The sequence below is a fragment of the Schistocerca gregaria genome, chromosome X, assembly GCF_023897955.1.
Source record: "Schistocerca gregaria isolate iqSchGreg1 chromosome X, iqSchGreg1.2, whole genome shotgun sequence".
NCBI lineage: Eukaryota > Metazoa > Arthropoda > Insecta > Orthoptera > Acrididae > Schistocerca > Schistocerca gregaria.
This window is the reverse complement of record NC_064931.1, coordinates 666,595,391-666,621,846: the sequence shown is the minus strand read 5'-3', so window position 1 is coordinate 666,621,846 and position 26,456 is coordinate 666,595,391. Positions and strand designations below refer to the sequence as shown.

General features: G+C 38.0%; 1 protein-coding gene across 2 annotated transcripts in view; it reads left to right on the top strand.

Moving 5' to 3' along the window:
- Positions 1 to 12,195, top strand: part of LOC126298070 (mucin-5AC-like) — a 276,647-nt gene extending 264,452 nt beyond the window's left edge. The window contains exons 14-15 of one of the 2 annotated variants that reach the window (XM_049989390.1): positions 5,799 to 6,020; positions 10,940 to 12,195. In XM_049989390.1, the coding sequence (XP_049845347.1) occupies positions 5,799 to 6,020; positions 10,940 to 11,065 (348 nt within the window). In that variant the 3' untranslated portion in view covers positions 11,066 to 12,195. Of the gene's footprint in view, positions 1 to 5,795; positions 6,021 to 10,939 lie in introns of both variants that reach the window. The other variant, XM_049989389.1, reaches the window with a different exon arrangement.
- Positions 12,196 to 26,456: the final 14,261 nt, after the last annotated feature.

Below are 26,456 nucleotides of genomic sequence, written 5' to 3'. Positions count from 1 at the left end.
CAGTCAAACTTGACTTCCACATCTCACATTTGAATATCACCACTGCATTTCTCAGTGGTGAAATTGACACAGAAATATTCATGGAACAGCTGGATTTGCTTGTCAAATTCCTACAAAATATCAAAGATGTGGAGGAAAATAAACATATTGTCAACAAGGCAAGATCGTAAGAGATGAAAAAGAGCCACCGTGGTACAACAACCGAGTTAGAAAACTGCTGCGGAAGCAAAGGGAACTTCACAGGAAACACAAACATAGCCAAAGCCTTGCAGACAAACAAAAATTACGTGAAGCAAAATGTAGTGTGAGGAGGGCTATGCGAGAGGGGTTCAAAGAATTCGAAAGTAAAGTTCTATGTACTGACTTGGCAGAAAATCCTAGGAAATTTTGGTCTTATGTCAAAACAGTAGGTGGATCAAAACAAAATGTCCAGACACTCTGTGACCGAAATGGTACTGAAACAGAGGATGACCAAACAGACAAGAGAGGGATAGAGAAACAATTAAAATCGCTCAAAAGAGGAAAGGCCACAGGACCTGATGGGATACCAGTTCGATTTTACACAGAGTATGTGAAGGAACTTGCCCCCTTCTTGCAGTGGTGTACCATAGGTCTCTAGAAGAGCGTAGTGTTCCAAAGGATTGAAAAAGGGCACAGGTCATCCCCATTTTCAAGAAGGGACATCGAACAGATGTGCAGAACTATAGACCTATATCTCTAACGTCGATCAGTTGTAGAATTTTGGAACATGTATTATGTTCGAGTATAATGACTTTTCTGGAGACTAGAAATCTACTCTGTAGGAATCAGCATGGGTTTCAAAAAAGACGGTCGTGTGAAACCCAGCTCACGCCATTCATCCACGAGACTCAGAGGGCCATAGACACGGGTTCACAGGTAGATGTCTGTTTCTTGACTTCCGCAAGGCGTTCGATGCAGTTCCCCACAGTCGTTTAATGAACAAAGTAAGAGCATATGGACTATCAGACCAATTGTGTGATTGAATTGAAGAGTTCCTAGATAACAGAATGCAACATGTCATTCTCAATGGAGAGAAGTCTTCCAAAGTAAGAGTGATTTGAGGTGTGCCGCAGGGGAGTGTCATAGGACCGTTGCTATTCACAATATACATAAATGACCTTGTGGATGACATCGGAAGTTCACTGAGGCTTTTTGCAGATGATGCTGTGGTGTATTGAGAGGTTGTAACAATGGTAAATTGTACTGAAATTCAGGAGGATCTGCATCGAATTGACGCATGGTGCAGGGATTGGCAATTGAATCTCCATGTAGACAAGTGTAATGTGCTGTGAATACATAGAAAGATAGATCCCTTATCAATTAGCTACAAAATAGCAGGTCAGCAACTGGAAGCAGTTAATTCTATAAATTATCTGGGAGTATGCATTAGGAGAGATTTAAAATGGAATTATCATATAAAGTTGAGCATCAGTAAAGCAGATGCCAGACTGAGATTCATTGGAAGAATCCTAAGGAAATGCAATCCGAAAACAAAGGAAGTAGGTTACAGTACTCTTGTTCACCCACTGCTTGAATACTGCTCAGCAGTGTGGGATCTGTACCAGATAGGGTTGATAGAAGAGGTAGAGAAGATCTAACGGAGAGCAGCGCACTTCATTACAGGATCATTTAGTAATCGCGAAAGCATTACAGAGATGATAGATAAACTCCAGTGGAAGACTCTGCAGGAGAGATGCTCAGTAGCTCTGTACGGGCTTTTGTTAAAGTTTCAAGAACATACCTTCACCGAAGAGTCAAGCAGTATATTGCTCCCTCCTATGTATATCTCGCGAAGAGACCATGAGGATAAAATCAGAGAGATTAGAGCCCACACAGAAGCATACCGACAATCCTTCTTTCCACGAACATTATGAGACTGGAATAGAAGCGAGCACCGACAGAGGTACTCAGCGTACCCTCCGCCACACACTGTCTGGTGGCTTGTGGAGTATGGATGTAGATGTAGATGTCATGCTCCAAACATTGAAATCTAGTGATGAAGTATAGAAGCCATTTATGGGCTGGAGCAGGCTGTTCAGCAATGGTACGCCAAGTTGAATGCAACTCTAACATCACTTGGATCACAACTCACAAACTGAGATCCATGTTTCTTTGTAGACAGTGAAGGACAACACCTCATCTTCCTTCTTATTTATGTAGATGACATTATAATCACTTCATCAGACCCAGAAAGGAAAAAAAAACAATCAAGGACTATTTATCAAATTTGAAGTCAGGAATCTTGGTGCCATAAGGTACTGTCTGGGCATCAAAGTGAATCAATCTGTTGACAAAATTGCATTATGCTAAAAGGGCTACATCAGAGAAGTTTTACACCAACTCCGAATGGATGACTGCAAGTCAGTAAGGATTCTATTGGCAACTGGGAGCAATTTTTTATGCAACGGATAGCAGAATGTAAGATGGTACTTACACTGAAGTGCCAAAGAAACTGGTATAGGCATGCATATTCAAATAGAGAGATATGTAAATAGGCAGAATACAGCACTGTGGTCGGCAATGCCTATATAAGGCAACAAGTGTCTTTTGCAGTTGTTAGATCAGTTACTGCTGCAATGGCAGCTTAGCAAGGTTTAAGTGAGTTTGAAAGTGGTGTTACAGTTGGCACACGAACAATGGGACACATCATGAAGTAGAGATTTTCCCATACAACCATTTCACAAGTGTCCCATGAGTATCAGGAATTCGGTAAAACATAAAATTTCCGACATCACTGTGGCCGGAAAAGGATTCTGCAGCAATGGGGCCAATGATGACTGAAGAGAATCACTCAACATGACATAAGTGCAACCCTTCCGCAAATTGCTGCAGACTTCAATGCTGGGTCATCAGCAAGAGTCAGCGTGTGAGCCATTTAATGAAACATCATTGATATGGGCTTTTGGATCCAAAGGCCCACTTGTGTACTCTAGATAACTGGCTCACCTAGCCCCATCAACACTGACACTGGACTGTTGATGGCTGGAAACATCTTGCCTGGTCAGATGAGTCTCATTTCAAATTGTATCGAGTGTATAGACATGTACGGCTAAGGAGACAACCTCATGAATTCATGGACCCTGCATGTCAGCAGGGAACTATTCAAGCTTGTGGAGGCTCTGTAATGGTGTGGAGTGTGTTCAGTTGGAGTAATAATGAACCACTGATACATCTAGATATGACTGTGACAGGTGACATGTATCCTGTCAGATCGCCTGCATTCGTTCATTTCCATTGTGCGTTCCGATGGACTTGGGCAATTCCAGCAGGGCAATATGACACATCACATGTCCCGAATTGCTACAGAGTGACTCCAGGAACACTCTCCTGAGTTTAAACATTTCTGCTGACTGCCAGTCTCTCGAGATATGAACATGTTTCAGCATATCTGGGATGTCTTGTGACATAATGTTCAGAAGAGATCACCACACCCTCACACTCTTATGGATTTATGGACAGGCCTGTAAGATTCATGGTGTCACTTCCCTCCAGCGCTACTTCAGCCATTAGTCGAGTCCCTGCCACAACGTGCCGCAGCACTTCTCCATGCTCACAGGAACCCAACACAACATTATGTAGGTGTATCAGTTTCTTTGACTCTTCAGTGTGTCATTCACTCAGAGAGCTGGTTGGAGCATTGATGTACATGAGCACTGGTACTCAAACTGACATACTTGTGTGATGATACCAAATGGATTTAAATCCTATTATTATTTTTTCATTGTCTTTTTTCACCACTCTTGTCTGTATTTATTACAAGGAAAGACACTGATGACCTCGCTGTTTATCAGCCTAAACCACCAACCACTGATACAACATATGCTATACAGTCAATAAGTGAAGCCAGTAAAATAACAATCATACTTTTACTTACTGAAAAGTGCTAAACAAATTCTTACATGCAACAAAGGAACCATAGACAAGAAACTGCCCTGCATCAAGAATAAGGAAAGAACCTTTTGCTACATGCGTTCTGGTTGAGGAAGTTACAACACTGATAGGAAGTCATATACAGATTACAGTTTAACCTTATCCAGATCATCAATCTCATAGTGTTCATGCAAGCAGTGAGCCATTGCTCTTCCAACAACTCAGTACATCAGCTGCATTGAACCAGCTAAGGAAGTGATTCACCTGTCACCACTTATGAAGGAGTTAAGTTTATGAAAACTGTCATACATCACCCTGTTCAGAGACAGTCAACCAGATGGAAAGTTAGCACATTACTCAAGTTCTCACCTCAAAGACTAGGCACATTCACATAAAATAACACTTAATACATCAGGCTCTGAAAGGGTATCTACTAAAACTGGACTATCAACCAACAGAAGTTATAATAATGGCAGATGTACTGACAAAGACTCTTCCAGTACCAAAGCATGAGAAATCTGTTGAAGGACTTGGACTTCCTAGAACCACAAATGCAAACCTCAGTTCTTAATTTATAGCTGGCTGTAAAAGTTTAGAGGATGTGTTGAGATTCAAATTTTACTGCCATGTAATATCTTTGAGGTCAATAGATGCCATTAAATGAATGTTTTCAAGTCAGCTGTTAGTAGTTCTGTGTTTTTCTACATGCTGTGAGTGATAAATGAAGTTGTGGTAGAGTGTATGGCTCAACAGGTAAATGCCAGACTGACAATCCAAAGGTCTGGGGTTTGATCAAGTACTTCTCTTTCCTCCTCAAGGAAATGGTTTAAAGCCAACTCACTGACATTAAACTTCGAAAAGACTCACTATACGAAATTCAGAACCTGTAAGAGGTTTCCACCCATCATATGCATAAAGTACGAAGAAGAGCAGATAGAAGAGGTTGACAGTCTTAAATTCCTGGGATTACAACTTGATAATAAATTCAGTTGGGAGGAGCACACCACAGAACTGCAGAAATGCCTTAACAAATCTGTATTTGCAATTAGAGTGTTAGCTGACATAGGCTACATAAAAATGAAAAAGCTTGCATACTTTGCCTACTTTCATTCCACAATGTCATATGGTATAATATTTTGGGGTAACTCTTCAAGTCAAACAAAACCTTTCAGAGTCTAAAAGCATGTAATACGTATTATTTGTGGAGTAAATTCACGGACATCATGTAGAAACCTCTTAAAAGAACTGGGTATACTAACAACTGCCTCTCAGTATATTTAATCCTTAATGAAATTTGTCCTAAATAATACAACTTTTTTTCCAACAAACAGCTCAGTTCATACATACAATACCAGGAACAAAAATGATCTGCACAAGGACTTAAAAGCACTTACATTAGTTCAAAAAGGGGTACACTACTCAGGAACACTCATCTTCAATAATTTGCTAGCAAACATAAAAAATTTAGTTACAAATAAAGATCAGTTTAAAAGGAGCCTGAAAGACTTACTAGTGGCCAATTCCTTCAACTCCATTGACGAATTTTTTAATAGAAACAAATGATGTATTGTATATATCCATACTATTAGTATTGTTATTTCAGGTTAAAAGAAAAAATGTTCCACATCCACAAGGATCTTGTCAGCACGGATCTATGGAAGAAATAACTAATCTAATCTAATCTCTAAACTAGAGCTAACCTTTCTGATAGCTTCAATAGTTTTAATGTGTATGTTAGCAGTATTTGAAATTTTGCCTCCTGTAAGTTATGTTGGATAGTCAATATGTCATTATTTTCATAAGTTAATTTTCAGTCTGGTATATACTGTAAGATATAATGATCGCTACAGTAAGAAGTCCTTTCTCTTTTTCTTTTTTTGAGTACATATGTCATTTTCTCCCAGCAGCTTGACGCAATGAATGCACCTACACGACCATCATCTGCTGTGTTTGGTTATCCAAACCGTGCACCTTCCATACAGCAGTGTCAAACTTCTGCTGCATCACGTGCTATGAGCCTCAAAGGAACACACACTGCAGATTCTAGCAGCAGTGAAGAAGAAGACCAAGTTGATTTACTAGGGAGAAACTTCCATGTGCCAAGACCAAAAAGCAGATCATCTATAGCTGTAAGTTCTAGTTTAACAATAAACCATATATTTATTAAGTGATTGATATGCATACAGTGCATAGCTACAACAATATTTCAAGGGCAAGATAGTAAGTTCGTGTTTTGGAACTGATGGATGATTTATAGATAAATAATTCATTTACCAATCAATGATGTCCTCATGTAGTCTAGTATCATTTTTCCAACTTTTTCCTCAATTCCATTTCATTTGTGAAATGAAGGATTGACATTCTGTCGCACTGACCACTTTTTTTTATATATAAAAACATTTATTATAAAAACAGTGTTACACATTCCATATACATACTAAGTTCATGTACTAACCATGGACACTTGTTATACATGAAGTTATTTAAACAAAAACAGTCTGATCATTTCAGTTATGCTGATCCACTCACCTACCGGGTGCGGACCATTAAAAAGAATGAAAAATATCCATATACAGCTTCCATAACCTCTTCATCTGGTTAAAAATGTTTTGCATCCTTGATAATCTTTGTATGTGAAAATATAATGCCTAACATAAAGAGTGAAGCATCCAGAAGACATATCAATGTAAATTCATAAATGCAATGTCAGTGCCGTGAATGTAAATTATTTGAGTTGCTGTTTCATGCGATTGATAGAACAGCCTCCAGACAGCATTAGTGTTGCTTGTGTTTAGTGTTGTTATCAGGTCTGGAAGGAAATGTAATTGGCGTGAACAGCTCAGGTGTTGGGTGATCACTGTAAAGGGCACAGGAATTCCACCTACTTATGTGAGGTACTATTATCAGCATGTGACAGATTTTAAAATGGGTGTCATTATGGGTCTCCAGCAATTGTCAGCTTGAATTGTACAATATCTGAATCTGTGGGATATTCAGATGTGGCAGTGGCCCAATGTAGGATTGCATGGGATTGTGAGGGCAGGCATATTCATTGTCAAAGTTCCAGTTAACCACATCTGACCACCCAAAGAAGGAGCGCCATATTGTGCACCCAGCACACTGTAACCCCTTCATATCTGTGCCTGGCATCCAAGAACAAGCAATGGACTCCCTGCAACATTCCGTGTCATACTGCAACATTGTTTGGAGACTAGCAGTGGCTCGACTAGGGACTAACCATCTGGTGCATAGACTGTCATTAACACCACAACATAAATTATTGTATTTGGAGTGGTGCCATGATCGGGAAGTGTAGACTCATGATGAATGACATCACATCATGTTTAGTAGTGAATCAAGGTTCTGGATTACACAGAATGACCATCATTTGTGAGTGTGGCCAATGTCTTGGAGAGACACAGACATGTTACTCTGGGTGTCATCGTGTAGGGAGCCTTTGGGTATGAGTTCAGATCATGGTTGATAGTGACTGAGGGAATTCTGACAGCAAGTGGTACATCATGTACATCCTGTATCCTTAGGTGTTTTGTCTCATGTGGCCATTTTTCAACAAGATAATGCTTGTCTGCACATGGCATGTGTCTCAATGATCTGTTTGGGTGATGTTGACATACTCTTGTGACCAGCAAGATCCCCAGATCTGTCCCTGACAGAACATATGTGGGACAGCTTGGCTTGGACATCAACTCCATCCCAGTGTCAGTATCCAGGATATCAAGGATCATTTACAACAGCTTTGTGACACACTTCCCAAATGAATCATGGCATGCATCTAGACCAATCACACTTAAGCATAAATGGGTAAAAAAACTTGAATAGAAATTTCAAAAAATATACACAGATCAGTTTTCTCTCAGTTTCATAAACCTCTCCTGAAACACAAAAACACACTATGTCTTCTTATAGCCTTCCAGGCAGTATTTACAAATACCTGAAGTATGTATCCTGTTGTAGACCATCTGTCCTCTGATCTTCTCCACTTAGGATGAAACTAACATGGAACAAAATTTGAATTTTCTTTCCTATGAACAGGTTCCTTTAGTATAGGATGTACATGAAGTCCAGGAACACTTTCAATTATTTATTGCACAAGAACTAAACATTGTACACATGTATATTGTATTTTGAAGAGATGCTCTGAAAGTTTTTTTACAAACATTCGGTATGCAAACCACGAGTGACTAGGCAGACATCAATACGGTAATCAAATTCTTGCCATACCCGTCCCAGCATGGCATTGTTGGCTGGCAGTTGCTTCCCATATTCTCTCCCAGAGCTCTGCTACGTCACGTGGTAGAGGTGGTACATACACCAGATCTTTAATGTGTCCCCACAGACAAAAGTGAGATCTGGTGATCGGGGAGGCCACTTCATGAAATAGTTGTCCCCTTCTGTACCATGGCCAATCCATCAATGCGACAGCTCCGTGTTTCCAACTAGGGCTGACTACCGGCAAATTACTAGAATGACATATGTATGATATCTGCACAATGTTCAGTTCTTGAGCAATAAATAATTGAAAGTGTTCCTGGACTTAATGTACATGCTGCATATCAAAGAACCCACTTCAAACATCTTTCTGGTTGAAACTTCCTGGCAGATTAAAACTGTGTGCCCGACCGAGACTCGAACTCGAGACCTTTGCCTTTCACGGGCAAGTGCTCTACCATCTGAGCTACCGAAGCACGACTCACGCCCGGTACTCACAGCTTTACTTCTGCCAGTATCTCGTCTCCATCTTTACTAGAATTGAGTTCCATCGGCATCTTTAAAGATTTGCGATCTTTCATATTGAACCTCTTCACAAAGTTTTGGAGGCAAGTGAACTGACTAAGCAAGTTTCCTGTTTCTTCTTGGTATATCATTCCCAAGGAGGGTTCTGGATCACTGAGTTCTCTTATCCAAAATTTTGTTTTTAATTTATCCTAAACATCCATTTGTTTGATTTTGCAATATCAGCACACAGAATATCATCTACATGAAGTTTCAGATAAATATTCAAGCAATAAAAGCTTAGAACATAGAGGCATCTATCAACTTCAGATTGCTGAAAACTAATTTATTTCATTATATTATTAAGTCTACATTCAAGTTCTTCTACACAATTTACACATTTTATATACATTTATATAAAATATCTGTGTAGGAATGTACTTAAGGCATGTGTTCATCACACTCAGAAAAGTGTACAACCTTTGATAAATAAATATTTCTGGATGCATCTCACTGCACTCTGAGTATTCATTTGCTTGAAGTAATGTGTAAGTGCATGTCCAGTTAGATACAAGACACTCTAATTTATCTCACTCTGGAAACCAGTTTGTCTAATTCTTCTTTAGTTGCCTTTCTCCATTCTCCTCACCATGTCAAATTTCTAAATTAATCTTCTCCACACCTTTGTGCATTCAAACGCAATGCAGCATAGATCTCCAGGTATCTAAGTTTGATTATTATCTGTTACTTTATCACAGAGATTCTTTTTAATTGATTTATTTTGAAGTCATGTGCTCTAGTTTTCCTTTATCAGCCTGCTGAGTTTCCTTGAGATTGTTTTATTTTGATGTCCTTGATTTTCTACTTTGTTGTTCATTATCTCATCCATTTGAGCAGTCTCTATGACTCAGTCATCTTTAGGTCATCCATCAAATAAAAATTTCGCCTTCTGCATAAATAGCTTATCTTCAAAGAACAATTTTATGTTGTTCCTTACATGAGAGTCTGTAACCATCAGGGTGATAACTGGTTATGAAACACTTAATGACTTGATTTAAAATTTGTGAGTCAATAATAACTTTGGAATGCTGTTCATTGCATCCAAATATGTAGTTTTTCAGAATTTGACCTCCATCCATACCATCCTATTGCTAAAATTTCTTCTTCATGTAAAGCATAAATAGGATTAGGAATAATGATAAAAATGACAGTCATTATGGCATCTGACCATAATTGATTTCCACATTTACCTCCAAGAATCATGCTGTGAGATTTTTCAATGATCGTATGATGTAATCTTTCAGCCTCTTGATTTTCATGAGAAACCAAATTGCTGCCCTTTTGTTTGAAGTATTTCTTCATCCCATTTTGAATGTCTTGACCAGTACAATATCTAAGTGTGCCAATTTTCATATTAAAATAAGTAGTAGCTATTCCATAAAATACTTTAAAATAATGAAAATATTTCAACTTTTATTGAAGAATGTAAATTAAAGTACTGTAAGATGAGTGCGAGTATTAATGAAAGTAACTATATATTTTATTCCATTAAAAGACTCATGTATTACAGGACCAAGCACCTCACTGTCAGTCAGTTAAAGTGATCATCTTGCTGGTAAATGAGAATGAGTATGCTGTACCTTCCATGCAGCTCACATATTTGTTTTTAGATTTTGAAGACTTTGCTTTTTGTAGTACATTGCTTGAGTGTATGCGTTTCAGATCCTGTTTTGCTTATCTCATTTATAATTTTATTACAATTTAGAACTTAGTTGACTGAGTTTTCATAGCCAATGTGATAACGAGCCATTTTTAATTTATTTACTTCAAGAACATATTTTATTTTTATTCAGAATTTCTTTCTGCAAACACCACTTTCAACATTGATTTCTCTAACTTTTTGCACTAACATAAACACACCTGCTTTAGCAATTTTATTTCTTCTTGGATCTTCCCTTAGTTTACTTAAACAAATAATTCGTCAACTACATGTTCAAATGTTCAGTTATTCAGTAACTACTCTCCTTAGTCATCTAAATAACTCCCAGTATCATTTGATAAAGAAAAATTGTTTTCACTTCCATTTCTTTTTGAGAAATTTGTGACTTACATTCCCTGTCATGAAAAGATGTCCTCAATATTATATTTGAATTAACAACAGAAATCCCTTTTTGTTAGGGTCTTCCTTTTCAGGAAATGTTTTCAAAAATATATTAGTAATTAATTGTGAGTAACTTTGCATGTAACTTGCAGATTTTATTTGTTATTATGTTTTGTTTCTCTCTGTAAAAATTGCAAATTTTCCTTGTTTCAGAACCAAAGTGGAATATATTATGATGTTGAATATGAACCAGAAGACATCTACAGCACAAAACATCCTCCTACTTCTATTCCTCTGAGCACATACAGAATGGGTCATCTGCCTTATTATCAGAAATAGCTGATGTAAGGGAAAGGAAACAAACCTGATATCAACATGCTGTTCCAGCCATCATATGCTGCTATGTGTAGAGTTTAATCTGCACTATAAGCTATGGAACATTATTCGTCAGTCTACAGACTGATACTGTCCTTCAGTATTATTGTACATTCACTTTTGTAAAAATATTTCATTTCTATGTGTAATGATGTAATAGATGTTGAAAACTGTCTATTATAATGTTATGGTGTTAATGAGACTGTGTAAGTTGTATAATGAAATTATATATGTAAGTTAATAAATCTGTATTTAACAATACAAACACTATGATCAAGACCTTGGTAACAGTAAAGAATCAATGCCTTTCTGCTCCATCTTCTGAGTATTGATTAAATGAATGCATGTTTCCAGTGAAAAGAGCTATAAATATTGGAGTGGGGAGGCTTTTGATTCTGTCGCATTTAAGTGCAAACATGTTCATAGCCGTAAAACAGGTCTCAGAAAGGCTGTAGAAAATATATTATTGGTAAAATGAAGTTATCTGCACTGAAAATTTTGTTTCTGGTGCATATTGTTCTAGTTCAAAAACAATTTTGCTGTGTTTCAGTCAGCTGTTTCCTGTTATAATGTACTTCCCAGTGAAGATATTTCCTTCTGATTTTTGAATGGTCATGTTGTATTATGATTCATATACCAGATACAATCTGCACATTATTTACCATATCATTACCACATGTTCAAAGTTTTCCATCTGTAGTCAACAAGAGCCTCAGTAGATTTTTGTAATTGGTTACTTTATAATATTGTGTTCATTTTATAATTTTTGGGACATACCATCTATTTATAGCTAATGAGCAATCCAACTGTCATCATTGTCATCATTCTCACAGTCATCTTCAGCAGAAGTTAAGCCTAATTTGGTCTGTAGTTATACAATGAACAAACCCGTAGGGGTCACTTAATTCTGGAGAATGGTTTAAAGACACTATCAAGTGCAGCTGAGTGTTGGAGAAGTGTGATATATTTGATAATATTGTATGCTTGAAGTTACAAATGTCTGATGTATTATATATATTATAGCTGAATGTTCGTGTATGTGTACAAACATGTGAGTGAAACTGAGTAAACTTATTTGTATTTAAAAAATAAACTGAGTAACATTATTTCCTTAATTATCATCCATAAACCTTGCTTTAAGCTTTCAGTATTAAATTTTTGTCTATGATGTTTATTTCCAAATCTTTTATCCAATAAAACTGTGTTAAAGGTTATAAGAATGTGCACAGTTTCCCACAATGCAACCATATAGGCCATATAGTGTTTTTGAGCGTGGAAGTTATAAACTAAGCATGTGATTATGGGGTTGTATTATAATGGTTATGAGTTTACACAAGGAGAGCATAGTATTCATTTACAGATCTCCACCACAGACACATTACTTAAGAACATGTACATTACTGAGAAGTATATATAAGTGAAGTAAGCATGACCAAAACTGTTTCTTATGTAAATCTTGGTCACATTTCCCATTTAAGCCTAATTTAAATGATGTAATGCTACTACTGAGAAAAAGATTTGATGTACACACATGCAGAGATAAAGTGAGGCATGTAAGGGACAGTACCTCTATGGACAGAGAAATAATTACATAGCAGCGAAGAATGTTGCATGTGAAGTTACAAAACTTAAAAGTTGTTTCAGATCAGTGTTAGCTCAAAACAACAAAAATGATGTAATCTTGATCAAACATTGTAGCATTACCATAAATGTATACTCAACAGCAACTCAGGCAACAAAGGCAATGGAACTTTTGAAACTTTAATATATCAGCAGTATGTGTGTGTCCATCAACACTTGTAAACACAAGTGCTGTTATACACAAATTTATATAAGATGGTTTAGGAAATATGCTAAATTTAAAGGAATAAACTATGTTATCAGTTAGTAACAACAATTTTATAAAAATGAACTGGCTGGAACTACCTATTACTTTAAAATGTCTCAAAATACTTAGCTGAACACAGAGTAACTGTCATGGATGTTTGACAGAGGTATGATCTAAACAGTCCTCTCATATTTAATAAAAATATTCACCAAGTCAACAGACATTACAAAACAATAAAATTATGAGTCATTCCTTTATCCAGTTTCTATTCTAACGGACAATAAGAGAGGCATCACTTCATTAGGCATGGGATGCATTTTAGGAGAATAGAAAGATGCTGCATAAGCCAAAATTTTTCTGCATCACTGGGAGTATTTGATTCAAGAGGTCAGTCAAAAGAAATGGTTGACATAGGACTTACTGTGAGAAAGACAATGTTGACAGTGACCTGCTTGCCTCCACAGATGATGTGAGAAAATGAACTGCTGCTGCTTTGAATTCAAACAAATATGCAGTTGGTGAAGGCTGGTCGAGGAGGAAGAAGAAGAAGAAGAAGAAGAAGAAGAAGAAGAAGAAGAAGAAGAAGAAATTCAGTGTTTGTTGAAGCTGAAAACTGTGTAAAAAAACATTTCTGAGTATGTGAACTACCAACATAAATTCATTTGCTGTGGATGCTATACTTTGTCTTATTTATGATTAATATCACAGAAAGGAGTATATGATGCTCAGCGAATTATTGGTTACCCTTAAGGAAAAAGGCCTTTTGCAATATAGTCGCACCTCATTATCACTGTTCTGCACAACATGAATGCACACTGTGGTCATTTCTGTGTCCACAAGCTGTTGGTGGAGAGAGAATGTGGTGACTCCAATTATTCAGGCATATCTATGATACTGACGATTTGGTTTGTCTTGATGCAACATAGGTCAACGCTTGCTATGTTCACAAGTAGTGCTCTTTGGACGACAAAACCAAAAGGGGCAAGAGAGGCAGACTTATTATTCTACATGCAGGCACATCACAATGTTTTCCCCAAACTATCTCCTGCTCTTTAAATTAAAGAATACAAAGAATTACCTTGAGAAATGAATCATGGTGTTTCCTAAGTTGTTAAAAACTCACTAATACTGAATCTTGGCAAGCCATCAACAACTGTTTTTGATCATGCTCCTTATCATTCTGTTCTTACACTATCATGGCAAAGCAAGAGAAGGAGATGATCAGCTTCAGAATTTCAAGATTGAAGGTAGTTAAATATCTCTCCATAAATAATGGTTCACCAAATACAATATCAAAGAACAGGCAAAGACATTTGGGCATACACTCATCATGCTGTGACTTTGTCACTGCCATTTCAAAATAGCATAATTCGTATGGGCATAAATTACAGGTTATGCTTGAAAATTTCACCCCATCTGCAGTGAATGCGGCCAGCCGTAGTGGCCGAGTGGTTCTAGGCGCTTCAGTCTGGAACCGCGCCACAGCTACGGTCGCAGGTTCGAATCCTGCCTCGGGCATGGATGTGTATGATGTCCTTAGGTTAGTTAGGTTTAAGTAGTTCTAAGTTCTAGGGGACTTATGACCTCAGATGTTAAGTTTCATAGTGCTCAGAGCCATTTGAACCATTTGCAGTGAATGCAATCACAAATGTAGCTATTAGGAAAGTCACATCTGAAGACAGGAAGAAAGCTGTCAATCATGTGCAGTACATTATAGAAGAAGAGTGACACCATGAAGCTCTTTTGGAAAATCAAGAGGAAGATATGACTATTTTACTAAATAGTGACAGTAACAGTGACTTTTCACAAATCTATGATATTGAGTGGAATTTTTCTTGTCACCACAGAAATGACTGGATTTTAATAAGGCCATTATCAGCCACTGTTTTTTGTAACGCTGTTCTTATTACTCCTAATACAAGAAGGCTAACAGTAAAGGAAAGAATTCTTAGCTAAATCAACTTTTTTTTTTTTTACTTAGAAATAAATAGCCTTATCAGAAAATGTAGTAATAGATTAATTTTAAATGTAGAAATGACTTTCTCACAACAAAAATGAAAAGGCCATTGCTTAGTTCTTGATATGTGAGTGAAGCATAATGTGTCACATATAACATAAATTGTTTATAATGTTAGAAGTCTCTTGACAGAGCTCCTAGCACTTCACACTTTTTTAAAAAAGATGAAGTTAGCTTCTGATTATTGATTGTGATGAGACAGTAAAAAAATTGTCAAAACAGAAAGGAAGGAAAGCTACATAAATATATTTACATTTTTATTCAACCTAATTTTATAATTTTTGTTCAAACTGCTGATATAACTTCTTTGACACTAACACACTCCTATAGCTTTCACATAGAAAGGAGGAGGTTGTGGACAGATTACATAAAAGCAGATGTAGTTAAGCAAGTTTACTTGCTCGTTATGGGAATATTCAACTTACATAGAATCATGTTGGTATCCCATCAGTCTGAGCTGTCTTTCCTGTGTTGTGTTTACATTTATCACATGGTCAGTTTTTTTGATATGAACTTTTGATATTCATCCAATGATTGGAAGGAGGAACCGAAATAAAATCTGCAGTCATTTTTAGAAAATTCAGTTTTGTATTTCAGTCTTTTCTTGGCCATCCTGTGTTTTGGTACCATTATCATCATGAAGTGGCTGGTAGATTGCTTTTATTTACTTACTGTCTGCCCCCTTAGCTGACTGATCAGCACGTCTGACTGCCATGCAGTGGGTTCAGGTACAATTCGCTGCTGGGTCAGAGATTTCCTCAGCTCGGGAAATCAATGTTGTGTTGTCCTCATTATTCTTTTTATCATTATCAATGCACACAAGTTGCTCAATGTGGCATCAACTGAAAACACTTGCAACTCAGTGGCTGAACTTGCCCAGGTGGAAACTCCCAGCTATCAATGTCATATGATCATTTCGTTTAAGTAATTACTGACTCATTGTAAGTCCAAAACTTCATGGGATTTTTTGTCCAACTGGTAGTTAGAATTTTACTTTTGAATTAATTTAAAGGTTCATGCATAGCTTTCTGTGTACCTGTTTTGGATTTGTCCAGTTTTTATTTGTCAACCAAACTTTGGATTTGTTTATGCTCTGCTGAAGTTCCCTTTATTTTTGGAGCAATATGGCTGTTGAACTAAGGTGGGTCTTTACAATCCATCACCAGTTTGCTTGGCATAATCTGTCTGTGGTCATCAAACTTCTTTGTTCAAGGGCCAATACTGATACTGTGAGGAGGCACCATGGGACACAGATATACTGGTCTCATTATTAAAATGTTGCTTTTCATATTTCTCATAGTGTGATGGCGATCATATTCAAACACCCGAGGCTACTATTTTAATACATTGACCTCATACTAAGGCAATTACAAATTGTGTGATATCTCATTTGGTCAGAAAGATCTCTCTTTGAAGGGTCACAGAAAATAATTATATTCACAGCTGTCCATTGTGCCTGGCTGATAGGTATGCACATAATATATAGTTGTTTTGCTGGTGGCATAATTTGAAGGCGATTAAGGCTGAACGATTTGCTGTTCAATCTCATTTGCCATTCACAAGAATCATGTTAGCGGCAGCTCTATTATAGACTAAAAATGGACTTTCATGCTACTTTCAAAGTAAAGAGTTCAACATGAGCATGTACTTCCCTGCATGAGTGTACTGGTGTTCAAAACCATTAGTGAGAAGAGTTGCCAAAGAGATAATGAACAGACATTTTGACAGAACATCAAAATTGAGTGTATTTACTGTATTTGCAGCTATTTGTTGTATTCTCTTCATACTGGTTCATACGAAACGATGAAGTTACTTTCTTTTACCTCCAACAGGCTCCCTGCCAATAGACTATTTGCTTCTATGACTTCGTATTGGAAGCTTTACGAAACTCAATGATGTTTGTTCATCTCTACAATCAGTGGCATCAAATAATAAAATCCATGAATTCATCAGTACTGCAGTATGCAGAATGCCTCCGTAACGTTAATGTTGACTGGATACATATTATGGATCAGAGCACTGTTTGACACATTTTTTTATGACTGATAATGTAATTTATATTTGTATGTGACAACAGTGACAAATTTGTGGATTTTAGTATTTAACACAGTTCATTTTATAATGCCCAGTATGATGTAATTGTTTTAATAACCTGATGATGTTCCTTGGACCGAAACTGGTTGTTCAATAAAGAATATTTATCACTAGTTTTTGGTGGTAGAGGATCACATTTTTCAAACTGTGTGGTGTGCTGGATTTGGCTGTGATAAATGTTCTCTATACTGTTCACAGTAGCCTAACCACAATCGCATTTCCTTATTTATTCTTAGACTAGTTGCCATAATATTACTCCTGTTGCTAACAGACCAGAGGTGCTTGGTTGAATTACTGATGTATTTCACTACATGTAATGCAACCTTTCCATGCTCAATTGAAACAGTCACTGAGCATGTGATGATACTCATGGAAGGTGTTACACTTGTTTCGATCTTCTTTGAATGCGTTTTTCTTAAAATGTAATTTGTACACAGTTGTTATGTATTGATCCATGAGGTTCTGTGAATGCAACCAAATCACTTCCCCTCATGTGATGTTTTGGCTGTGATCGTCTAGCCATCTTCAGACTGAACCCACACGCACGCACACACATACAAATACACACAAACACAGACACACAGATACATTGATTGTTATCAGACCGAATTTTTACTCTGTAGTGGAGTGTGCGCTGATTAAACTTATTGGCAGATAAAGACTGTAAGAAAGGATCAGATAAGTCTTTTACAGTTGTAGAAGATGCTCGGAGGATGTGATTCCTTGTATAGACTCTTACAAGGTTACCAAGTTTTGCCTGCTGAGGTCACGGGATGTTGGAGGCCGAAGTATAGGTTCTGCTTGACCTATGCATCTTGGAATTCTATTGGTGCGTTTGACGTTCTCTTACATCAGTACAAACACGTGTCGGCTCCCTATTATGCATGTAACAGTAGTCCTCAAACTTATTTTCTCAAGATCCAATACTAACATTGCAGAGTGGTATCTCAAACCGCAAATTTATCAAAGTTATTATTAATTAGTAACCCACATGAATTACTAGATACATAATTGTTATTATCCCCCAATAGACTAGCTTAGCTGCTGCCCCCCCCCCCCTTTCCAAGTACTGATAATTAAAAATCGGTTCCATTCAGAGCATATAACTGCTGTAATGTAATATTTGCGGCAGTTCCCAAAAGATGTTGCTTGACGATATTTACTCTAATTTTAAATCACCAAGAACACACACCACTTTGCCTGCTTAAGACTTCTTTAGTGACTTCTTACTTAGCAGCTATCCAAGAATCATCACATCATTGCTACCAAAGAATAAACAAAAAATAAATAAGATTTTTAAAATATTACATCATGTTATCAGTAATGAACTATAACTTTTAACAGTCTTCGCAACTTCATAAAATATAAAAATTCCATTTAGATTCATCACTGTTGCCTTTACACTACCCCCCCCCCCCCCCACCAGTAACATGGTTACGAATTAATACATGGTGATGAAGGAATTTTCTAATAATAATAATAATAATAATAATAAAACGCACAACATTAACATAAAACAATTAAAAATGTATTGGAATGACAAAAGATACAATACAAAATAATTACAAAAACTTTTTACGATGTCTGGTATGGTATTTGATTAATTCTCCACAGAGACAACTGCTCCAACAATCAAGGTGGGAACCTTATAATCCGTCCTGACTTTGACACTCTGATATTTGGAGATGGTTCCTTTGTGTGATGTTGTGGTTCAGTGTCCTTGGAAAAGTTTGGAAGTTTCTTTTCTGATTCTCATTTTTCTTGCAGGAGGTAAGCTGGTTTAAGTCAGTCCACTGACACATTTATGTCTTGAAATGACAGGAAAGGGACCATCATATGTAGGTTCTAATGGTTTTCTAACCCTGTCACATCTCACGAAGACATGGGAACAGGTTTGCAGATTTTTGGAACAAATACTGATCTTGATTTGCTTTGTGTAGGCCTACTAGGTTTCAGATGAAGCATTTGTTTTTGCAAATTAGATGCAAATGAATAAAGGCCAATCTGTAGTGGGCTCTACAAAAAATTCTTATAGTTTTTCCTTATACCATCTGTGCAATGGAATGGTTCGATGTTTCTCAGAACTGGTATGGGCTTTGATTGCAGACTTCAGAGTTCTATGTAGTCGCTCAATTTTACCATTGCATTGAGTATGATATGGCATTGTGTGCTGAATTTTCATTCCACATACTATGCTCAAATTATTAAAGAACTGTGATCTAAACTGTGTTCCTTGGTCAGTGATTACCTGCAATGGTACACCAAATCTTGCAATCCAGTGCTGGTAGAAGGCAGTTGCCACTTTTTCAGCTGAAATATCTTCAAGTGGTATGACTTCCATCCAAGATGTAAAACGGTCAATACAAGTTAAACAATAAGTGGTGCCATTAGAAGGAGGTAAAGGTCCGATCAGGTCAATGTGTACAACACTGAAACGTTCATCAGGTTCTTCAAACTTCTCTAGCGGTGATTTTATGTGGCGAGTGATCTTGGTTTTCTGACAACTGACACAGGATTGAGTCCACTGTCGCACATCACTTTTGATGTTAGACCAAACGGCTCTGCTACCCAACAGTTTCACTGTTGGGTTTATGTCAGGATGAGCTAAACCATGAAAATGAAGAAATATTTGATAATGAAAAGGTTGAGGAATATAAGGTCTGATATTTGCAGTGGATGTGTCACACCACAATGTTTTCCCTGATGGAAGTTGATGTGACTTGGAGTTTAAGGAGTTGTTCCCCGTTCAGACGTGCTGTAGTTCTTAATCTTGTTGCTGGTTTTTGGCAATTTCATCATAGTCCAGTATTACTACTTCAGAACTCTGGATAGGGCCACTTTGCCTGCTTAAGACTTCTTTATTGACTTCTTACTTAGCAGCTATCCCAGAATCATCACATCTTTGCTACCAAGGACTAAACAAAAAATAAACAAAATTTGAAAGATATTACATAATGTTATCAGTAATGAAGTATAACTATTAACGGTCTTGGGAACGTCATAAAATATAAAAATTCCACTTAGATTCATCACTGTTGCCTTTACAAGCACTTCGTGTCAGCTGTTCTCTGCTTTAGATTGGTGCAATGCTCTGCGACCGTAGCTGTGACACTGTAAGTACCTGACGATGTGTTGATGAGTAGTCTGTGTGAGCGGATGATTGATTAATAATAGTAACTATACTTATATTTAAATACATTATGCAATAGGAGACACGATCACAAATATTTACTAAATGTTTTTGAGTGACATTCGGCTTCTACCAGCTGCTTTGTACTACGCAGCCTTAATTTAATTTCATATTCGTTGCTACAAATATGACCGTGTTTAATGATGACCGTCTCTGTAATACACACTCACGGATCCATATTAATTCCGTTCGGAACTCATACCTTAGCAGCTGATCAGTTCGAGGCACACGCGCCCGTGTGTTGTCAGCACTGAAAGACAAACAAGAAAACCTTCCCCCTATGAAACCCTTTCACCCTGCAACGACAAATCCATCTGCCCCTGTACCCAGCTTCGTCCCTGAGGAGCCCGGCAAACTTTTCTCACTCCTGCTATATTTCCTGCAGTATATTTTTGATTCGACCACTGAGTCACGTACAGCAAACAATTGCAAGTGGTAAGTACTACAGCAGTGGTAATACTGATTCCCATCAGATCACTGAAGTTATCTAGGGCTGGGCTAGCACTTGAGTGGGTGACCATCCGGTCTGCCGCGCGCTCTTGGCAAGCGGGGTGTGAGACAAACTGAGGAGATACTTGATTGAGTAAGTAGCGGCTCCGGACTCGGAAACAGACATACGGCCGGGAGAGCAGTGTGCTCACCACATGCCCCTCCATATCCGCATCCTGTGACGCCTGTGGGCTGAGGATGACACGGCGGCCAGTCAGTACCTTTGGGACTTCATAGCCTGTGCTGGAGAAGTTTAGTTTAGTTTTAAGTACTATTCTTTAACGGTAAATTTAAGAATTAAAATTATGTAATTAATGTGCCTTGCGATGATTTTTTTTAGCTTTCTCGTCCATATTTGCATCTATTCAAATGCGTACTATCTATATTACGTCTTCTAAATGCAGAATCTTTGACTATCATGCGAGACAGGAGTCTCATTATAGTGGGATAGACTGTTGGCGATAAAAAAAAAAAAAAGAAAAAATTACCAGCTAACCAACGAAAGGCACGCAGTGCATTGGCACCTGCAGCGGTGCACCGATAGTTTTAATAGAGCGCATGCCGGTCGGATGGCAACTATGCAGAGTTCGTATGTTACACTACAAGATGGGATTGGCCCAGTCAGATATCGGCAACATGAGCTCTTAACTGTCAAGTGCGATATAATATTAATCGCACTGCAGTTGCAATTAACATCTACAACGCTTCGGGTAATTTATGTCCGTGCTAAGCCATTTACGCGATGGTAAATGTATCGAGAAAATTTGAAATAAAACGTCGTCCTCACAAGTCTCTGTAATTTGAAGAGCGGAAATTGCACTTCTGTAATTATTGGTCTCTTTTGTTACTGACAGTATTATTCTACAGTAGACACGCGAGTAGCTGACTGGCAGGTCCAAAGTACTGATCGCTACTTGTCGGTACTATTCTGAACATTTCTTGTCTATTGTGATCTATTTTAGATTGCTGCCAGTCTGAGCAGTCGAACAGTTGTGACACTATCGTCACGCGGTGAAGTGGTGTTGGTTTCACTATGTGTGCGGATGACTTGGACTAATAAAAATATCTGTATTTATAAAGTTTGATAAACGAAATGCTAGTTGTGACTACGAAGGCTTTCCCGGCGTAATAATTGATAATATTCTTCTCGGGTAAGCAGCCGGATCATAACGTCTTCATGACACAATATTTCCGCGGTCCAACTGGCCGCCATCTTCAGGTGAGAGTGCTGGTGCACGATCTCGCCGGAACTGACTTCCCAGCGCAAGCGGCGGCCCCTATATAGGCCGCAGAAGACCCACAACGCGTGCGCGAGAAGGTGCCGTAACCGCCCTCTAGCGCAGTGATGGAAACAGGCGAAATCGAGAGATCGCTGTCAAAAATTAAAAAATAAAAATAAATAAAAATTTTATTCCGACGATAGAACCACAGACCGTTGTTTTTTAATGTCAGATAACACTGGGTCCCAAGTCTTACTTAAAAGAAAACCCTTGTCTCTATTAATAAGACTGTCAGATAACCGAATCTCTATGGATTCTTTTATTGTGTCATGAAGACGTTATGATCCGGCTGCATACCCGAGAAGAATATTATCGAAATGCTAGTTTTCTTCTATTCACTGCATTGTATTACAACAGCCTTAAATAATTTGTGGTTATTTGCTACAGAATAAGTGCCGCATTTGAAGATGGCTGTGTAACGCACATTAACTAATCCGTGTTACGTCCGTGTCAAAATTTATACAATAGTAGCTGGTCGGTACGAGCCGCGCACGCCCGCCCGTGAGTTATAAGACTAACAGTACAACATTCCCTGTCTCACATCACGTAATCCCGCAGTGACCATGCGAGTGACTCATCTGCCTCCGAGGAAGGCGACCAATTTTACTTAGCCGAATTCACCAGCGTCAAGCCGGCCGGCAAGGTAGCTTAGCGTGTTCGGTCAGAGAGGCGGTGGCCCTCTGTAATTAAAATAAATAAATAAATAAAAACTGAGTAAAGGAATCAACGGTCAATCTGAACGGATCTCTTGTGACGTCCGCCCAGAGCAAACGCAACGAACAAAATAATAAAATAAAAAAAAGTGGTCAGCGCGACAGAATGTCAATCCTTAAAAGCCCGGGTTCGATTCCCGGCTGGGGTCGGAGATTTTCTCTGCGCAGGGGCTGGGTGTTGTGTTGTTATAATCATCATCTTTTCATCCCCATCGACGCGCAAGTCGCCGAAATGGCGTCAGATCGAAAAACTTGCACTCGGCGAACGGTCTATCCGACGGGAGGCCCTAGCCACACGACCAGCGTGAATTAAAATTAGGCCGAAGCACGTCTTAAAATATTACTATCTCTGTAAGTATTTTTGTTAGTGAGCAGGAAGACTGCAGTCTTTAGAAGCTCTTAACGTTAGTTATGTTTTTTTGGATTCGGATGTTAGTTGCTAAATACATATTGTTATAAAATACGGCTGAGAACGCGGTCCGCACGAATACTTAATTCAGGCTGCATGCGGCCCGCGGGTCGCAGTTTGACGACTACCGATCTAAGGCTTTCATACAGTTCTATTGAATTTTGTTCATTTGTTCTCATTACTCAACATTCTTACTCAGAGAGATGAATGTCTGATGCGGCAGCTCGCGTAATCTGAAATTGTTTCTTGACACATTTACATATCATTCCTAACATTCCTATTAACACCCAGTGTTAGCAATGCTATAAAGTCCTTATGATCTCTGATACCTTCCTCTACATTAACTAAATCGACATTTTTGGTCTATTTGTAACCAGGAGATCTAAGAAATTACCATCACGGTCTATTTCAGTGACTAATTGCTCAAGGTAAATTTTAGCATTTAGAACAATATGACACTACTCTCTATATCTACTACCCACCCTAATCACTTCCATTCAGTAGCTGTTAAGTTGAAATCTCTCACTAATACTGTAACACGATCAAGAAATAAAAATGCAACCTTTTCCAAATTTAAGTTTTTGAGGACAGCCACAAGTCACACACTCAGTACTTTCATTGTCCAGTTTCACTCGCAAGGGGAGGCCACGACGCTGGTATCAGATTTATTTTAAACTTTGTACACCTTTAGTAGGCCATTAAAACAACAAAATGTGCAAGTTGAAAGGTGCACTACTCTGGCAATTCCGTGAAAATCGGGAGAGAAGTTTCACGTGTCTATTATGTGGCTTATGTACAGGGTGTCCAGAAAAGGACTCCCTGATTTCAAAATTAAATATCTCGAAAACAAAAATCGATAGACGAATGCAGTAAACGTTATGTTTATCGTGAAAGCTGTAAGAAGTTTATACAGCAGTTTGAAATATGCCATTGTAAAACCATTGCATAAAAAGGGGGATACGTCGGATGTCAACAACTATCGCGCGCTCTCTCTTCTGACAGCTCTATCAAAAATTTTTGAGAAAGTAATGTACTCAAGAGTAGTCTCCCATATTTGTAAAAATAAAGTACTAACAAAATGTCAGTTTGGTTTTCAGAAAGGCTTTTCAACAGAAAATGCTATATACGCTTTCACTGATTAAATATTAAATGCTCTGAATAACTGGACATCACCCACTGGTATTTTTTGTGATCTCTCAAAGGCCTTTGATTGTGTAAATCATGGAATTCTTTTAGATAAGCTAAATCATTATGGTTTGAGGGGGGCAGTGCACAAATGGTTTAATTCATACTTAACTGGAAGAATGCAGAAAGTTGAAATAAGTGATTAATGTAATGTTAAAACAACAGCTGATTCCTCAAACTGCGGGGCTATCAAGTACGGGGTCCACAGGGTTTGGTCTTTGGTCCTTTACTGTTCTTCATATACATTAATGACTTACCATTCCATATTGATGAAGATGCAAAGTTAATTCTTTTTGCTGATGATACAAGTATAGTAATAACATCCAAAAACCAAGAACTAAGTGATGTAATTGTAAATGATGTTTTTTCACAAAATTATTAAGTGGTTCTCAGCAAACGGACTCTCTTTAAATTTTGATAAAACACAGTATATACAGTTCCGTTCAGTAAATGGCACAACTCCAGTAATAAATATAGACTTTGAACAGAAGTCTGTAGCAAAGGTAGAATTTTCAAAATTTTTAGGTGTGTCCATTGATGAGAGGTTAAACTGGAAGCAACACATTGATGGTCTGCTGAAACGTCTGAGTTCAGCTGCGTATGCTATTAGGGTTATTGCAAATTTTGGTGATAAGAATCTCAGTAAATTAGCTTACTATGCCTACTTTCATTCACTGCTTTCGTATGGCATCATATTCTCGGGTAATTCATCGTTGAGTAGAAAAGTATTCATTGCTCAAAAACGTATAATCAGAATAATTGCTGGAGCCCACCCACAGTCATCCTGCAGACATCTATTTAAGGATCTAGGGATCCTCACAGTAACCTCACAGTATATATATTCACTTATGAAATTTGTTGTTAATAATCCAACCCAGTTCAAAAGTAATAGCAGTGTGCATAGCTATAACACCAGGAGAAAGGATGATCTTCCCTATGCAGCGTTAAATCTGACTTTGGCACAGAAAGGGGTAAATTGTGGTGCCACAAAAGTCTTTGGTTACCTACCAAACAGCATCAAAAGCCTGACAGATAGTCAACCAACATTTAAAAATAAATTAAAAGAATTTCTAGATGACAACTTCTTCTACTCATTGGCTGAATTTTTGGATATAAATTGAGGGAGGGGAAAAAAACTAACTTAAACATTAGTGTCATCCAATATTTTGTGTAATGTAATATCGTGTACAGACATCTTTCATTAACCTGACACGTTCCACATCATTACAAGGTGTCGTATTCAAGATCTATGGAACAAGTATTAATCTAATCTAATCTTACAAAAGCTGCTAACAGATGGCGCTGTAATCGCCATACGTAATGCCTTGTATAAACAGTGATCCGAAGCCCTGAGCGATCAGTTCCACTATTGAAACGTGAAAGGAGGTTAGCGTACCGAAGGAAGAGATTAAAACCATGTACTCCATTGAACAACGCGTTTTTCTGGTGCTAGAGTACCACAGGTTAGAAGAGAGTCCTACGACAACAAGGCGAAGTTTTCAAGCACGATTTAATGTTCCAAAAGGACCTGATGCGAAAACCATTCGTACGCTCTTCGCAAAATTTCAACGAACAGGCAGCGTAACTGATGATCTAGTGGGGCACGTTGGCTGCAAGCAAACCGCAGTTACGCCTGAAAATGTCGCCACAGTTTCTGGAATTTTTCAGTGAAATCCAATGTCATCCGTCCGTAGAAATGCATCTGAGACTGACTGGAAGCGATCCAGCACGCAGAAAAAACTGAGAAAGAGCCTACACATGTTTCCATTCAAAATTCAAACGCACCAGGCCATACCCATACGAGCTGTGCAACAAATGGTTGTCTCTGCTAATCACAATGATTGATAGTGAAGGATTTGATCTGGTTTACAGATGAAGCACACTTACATGAATGGATACGTGAAGAAGCAGAACTGACGATTTTGGGGTTCCGAAAAGCCATATTGGTGTGAAGCGAAACCCCTGTATTCTCCTAAAGTTACTGTGTGGGCTGCAGTATGCAGCAGAGGCATTATTGGCCCTTTTTTCATTCGAGAAACGGTCACTGGTGCACGTTACGTTGCAATTTTGGAACAATTTGTCGCCACACAGCAAGCGTTAGAGGATCGACCAGGTACTGAATAGTTTATGCAAGATGGAGCCCGACAACA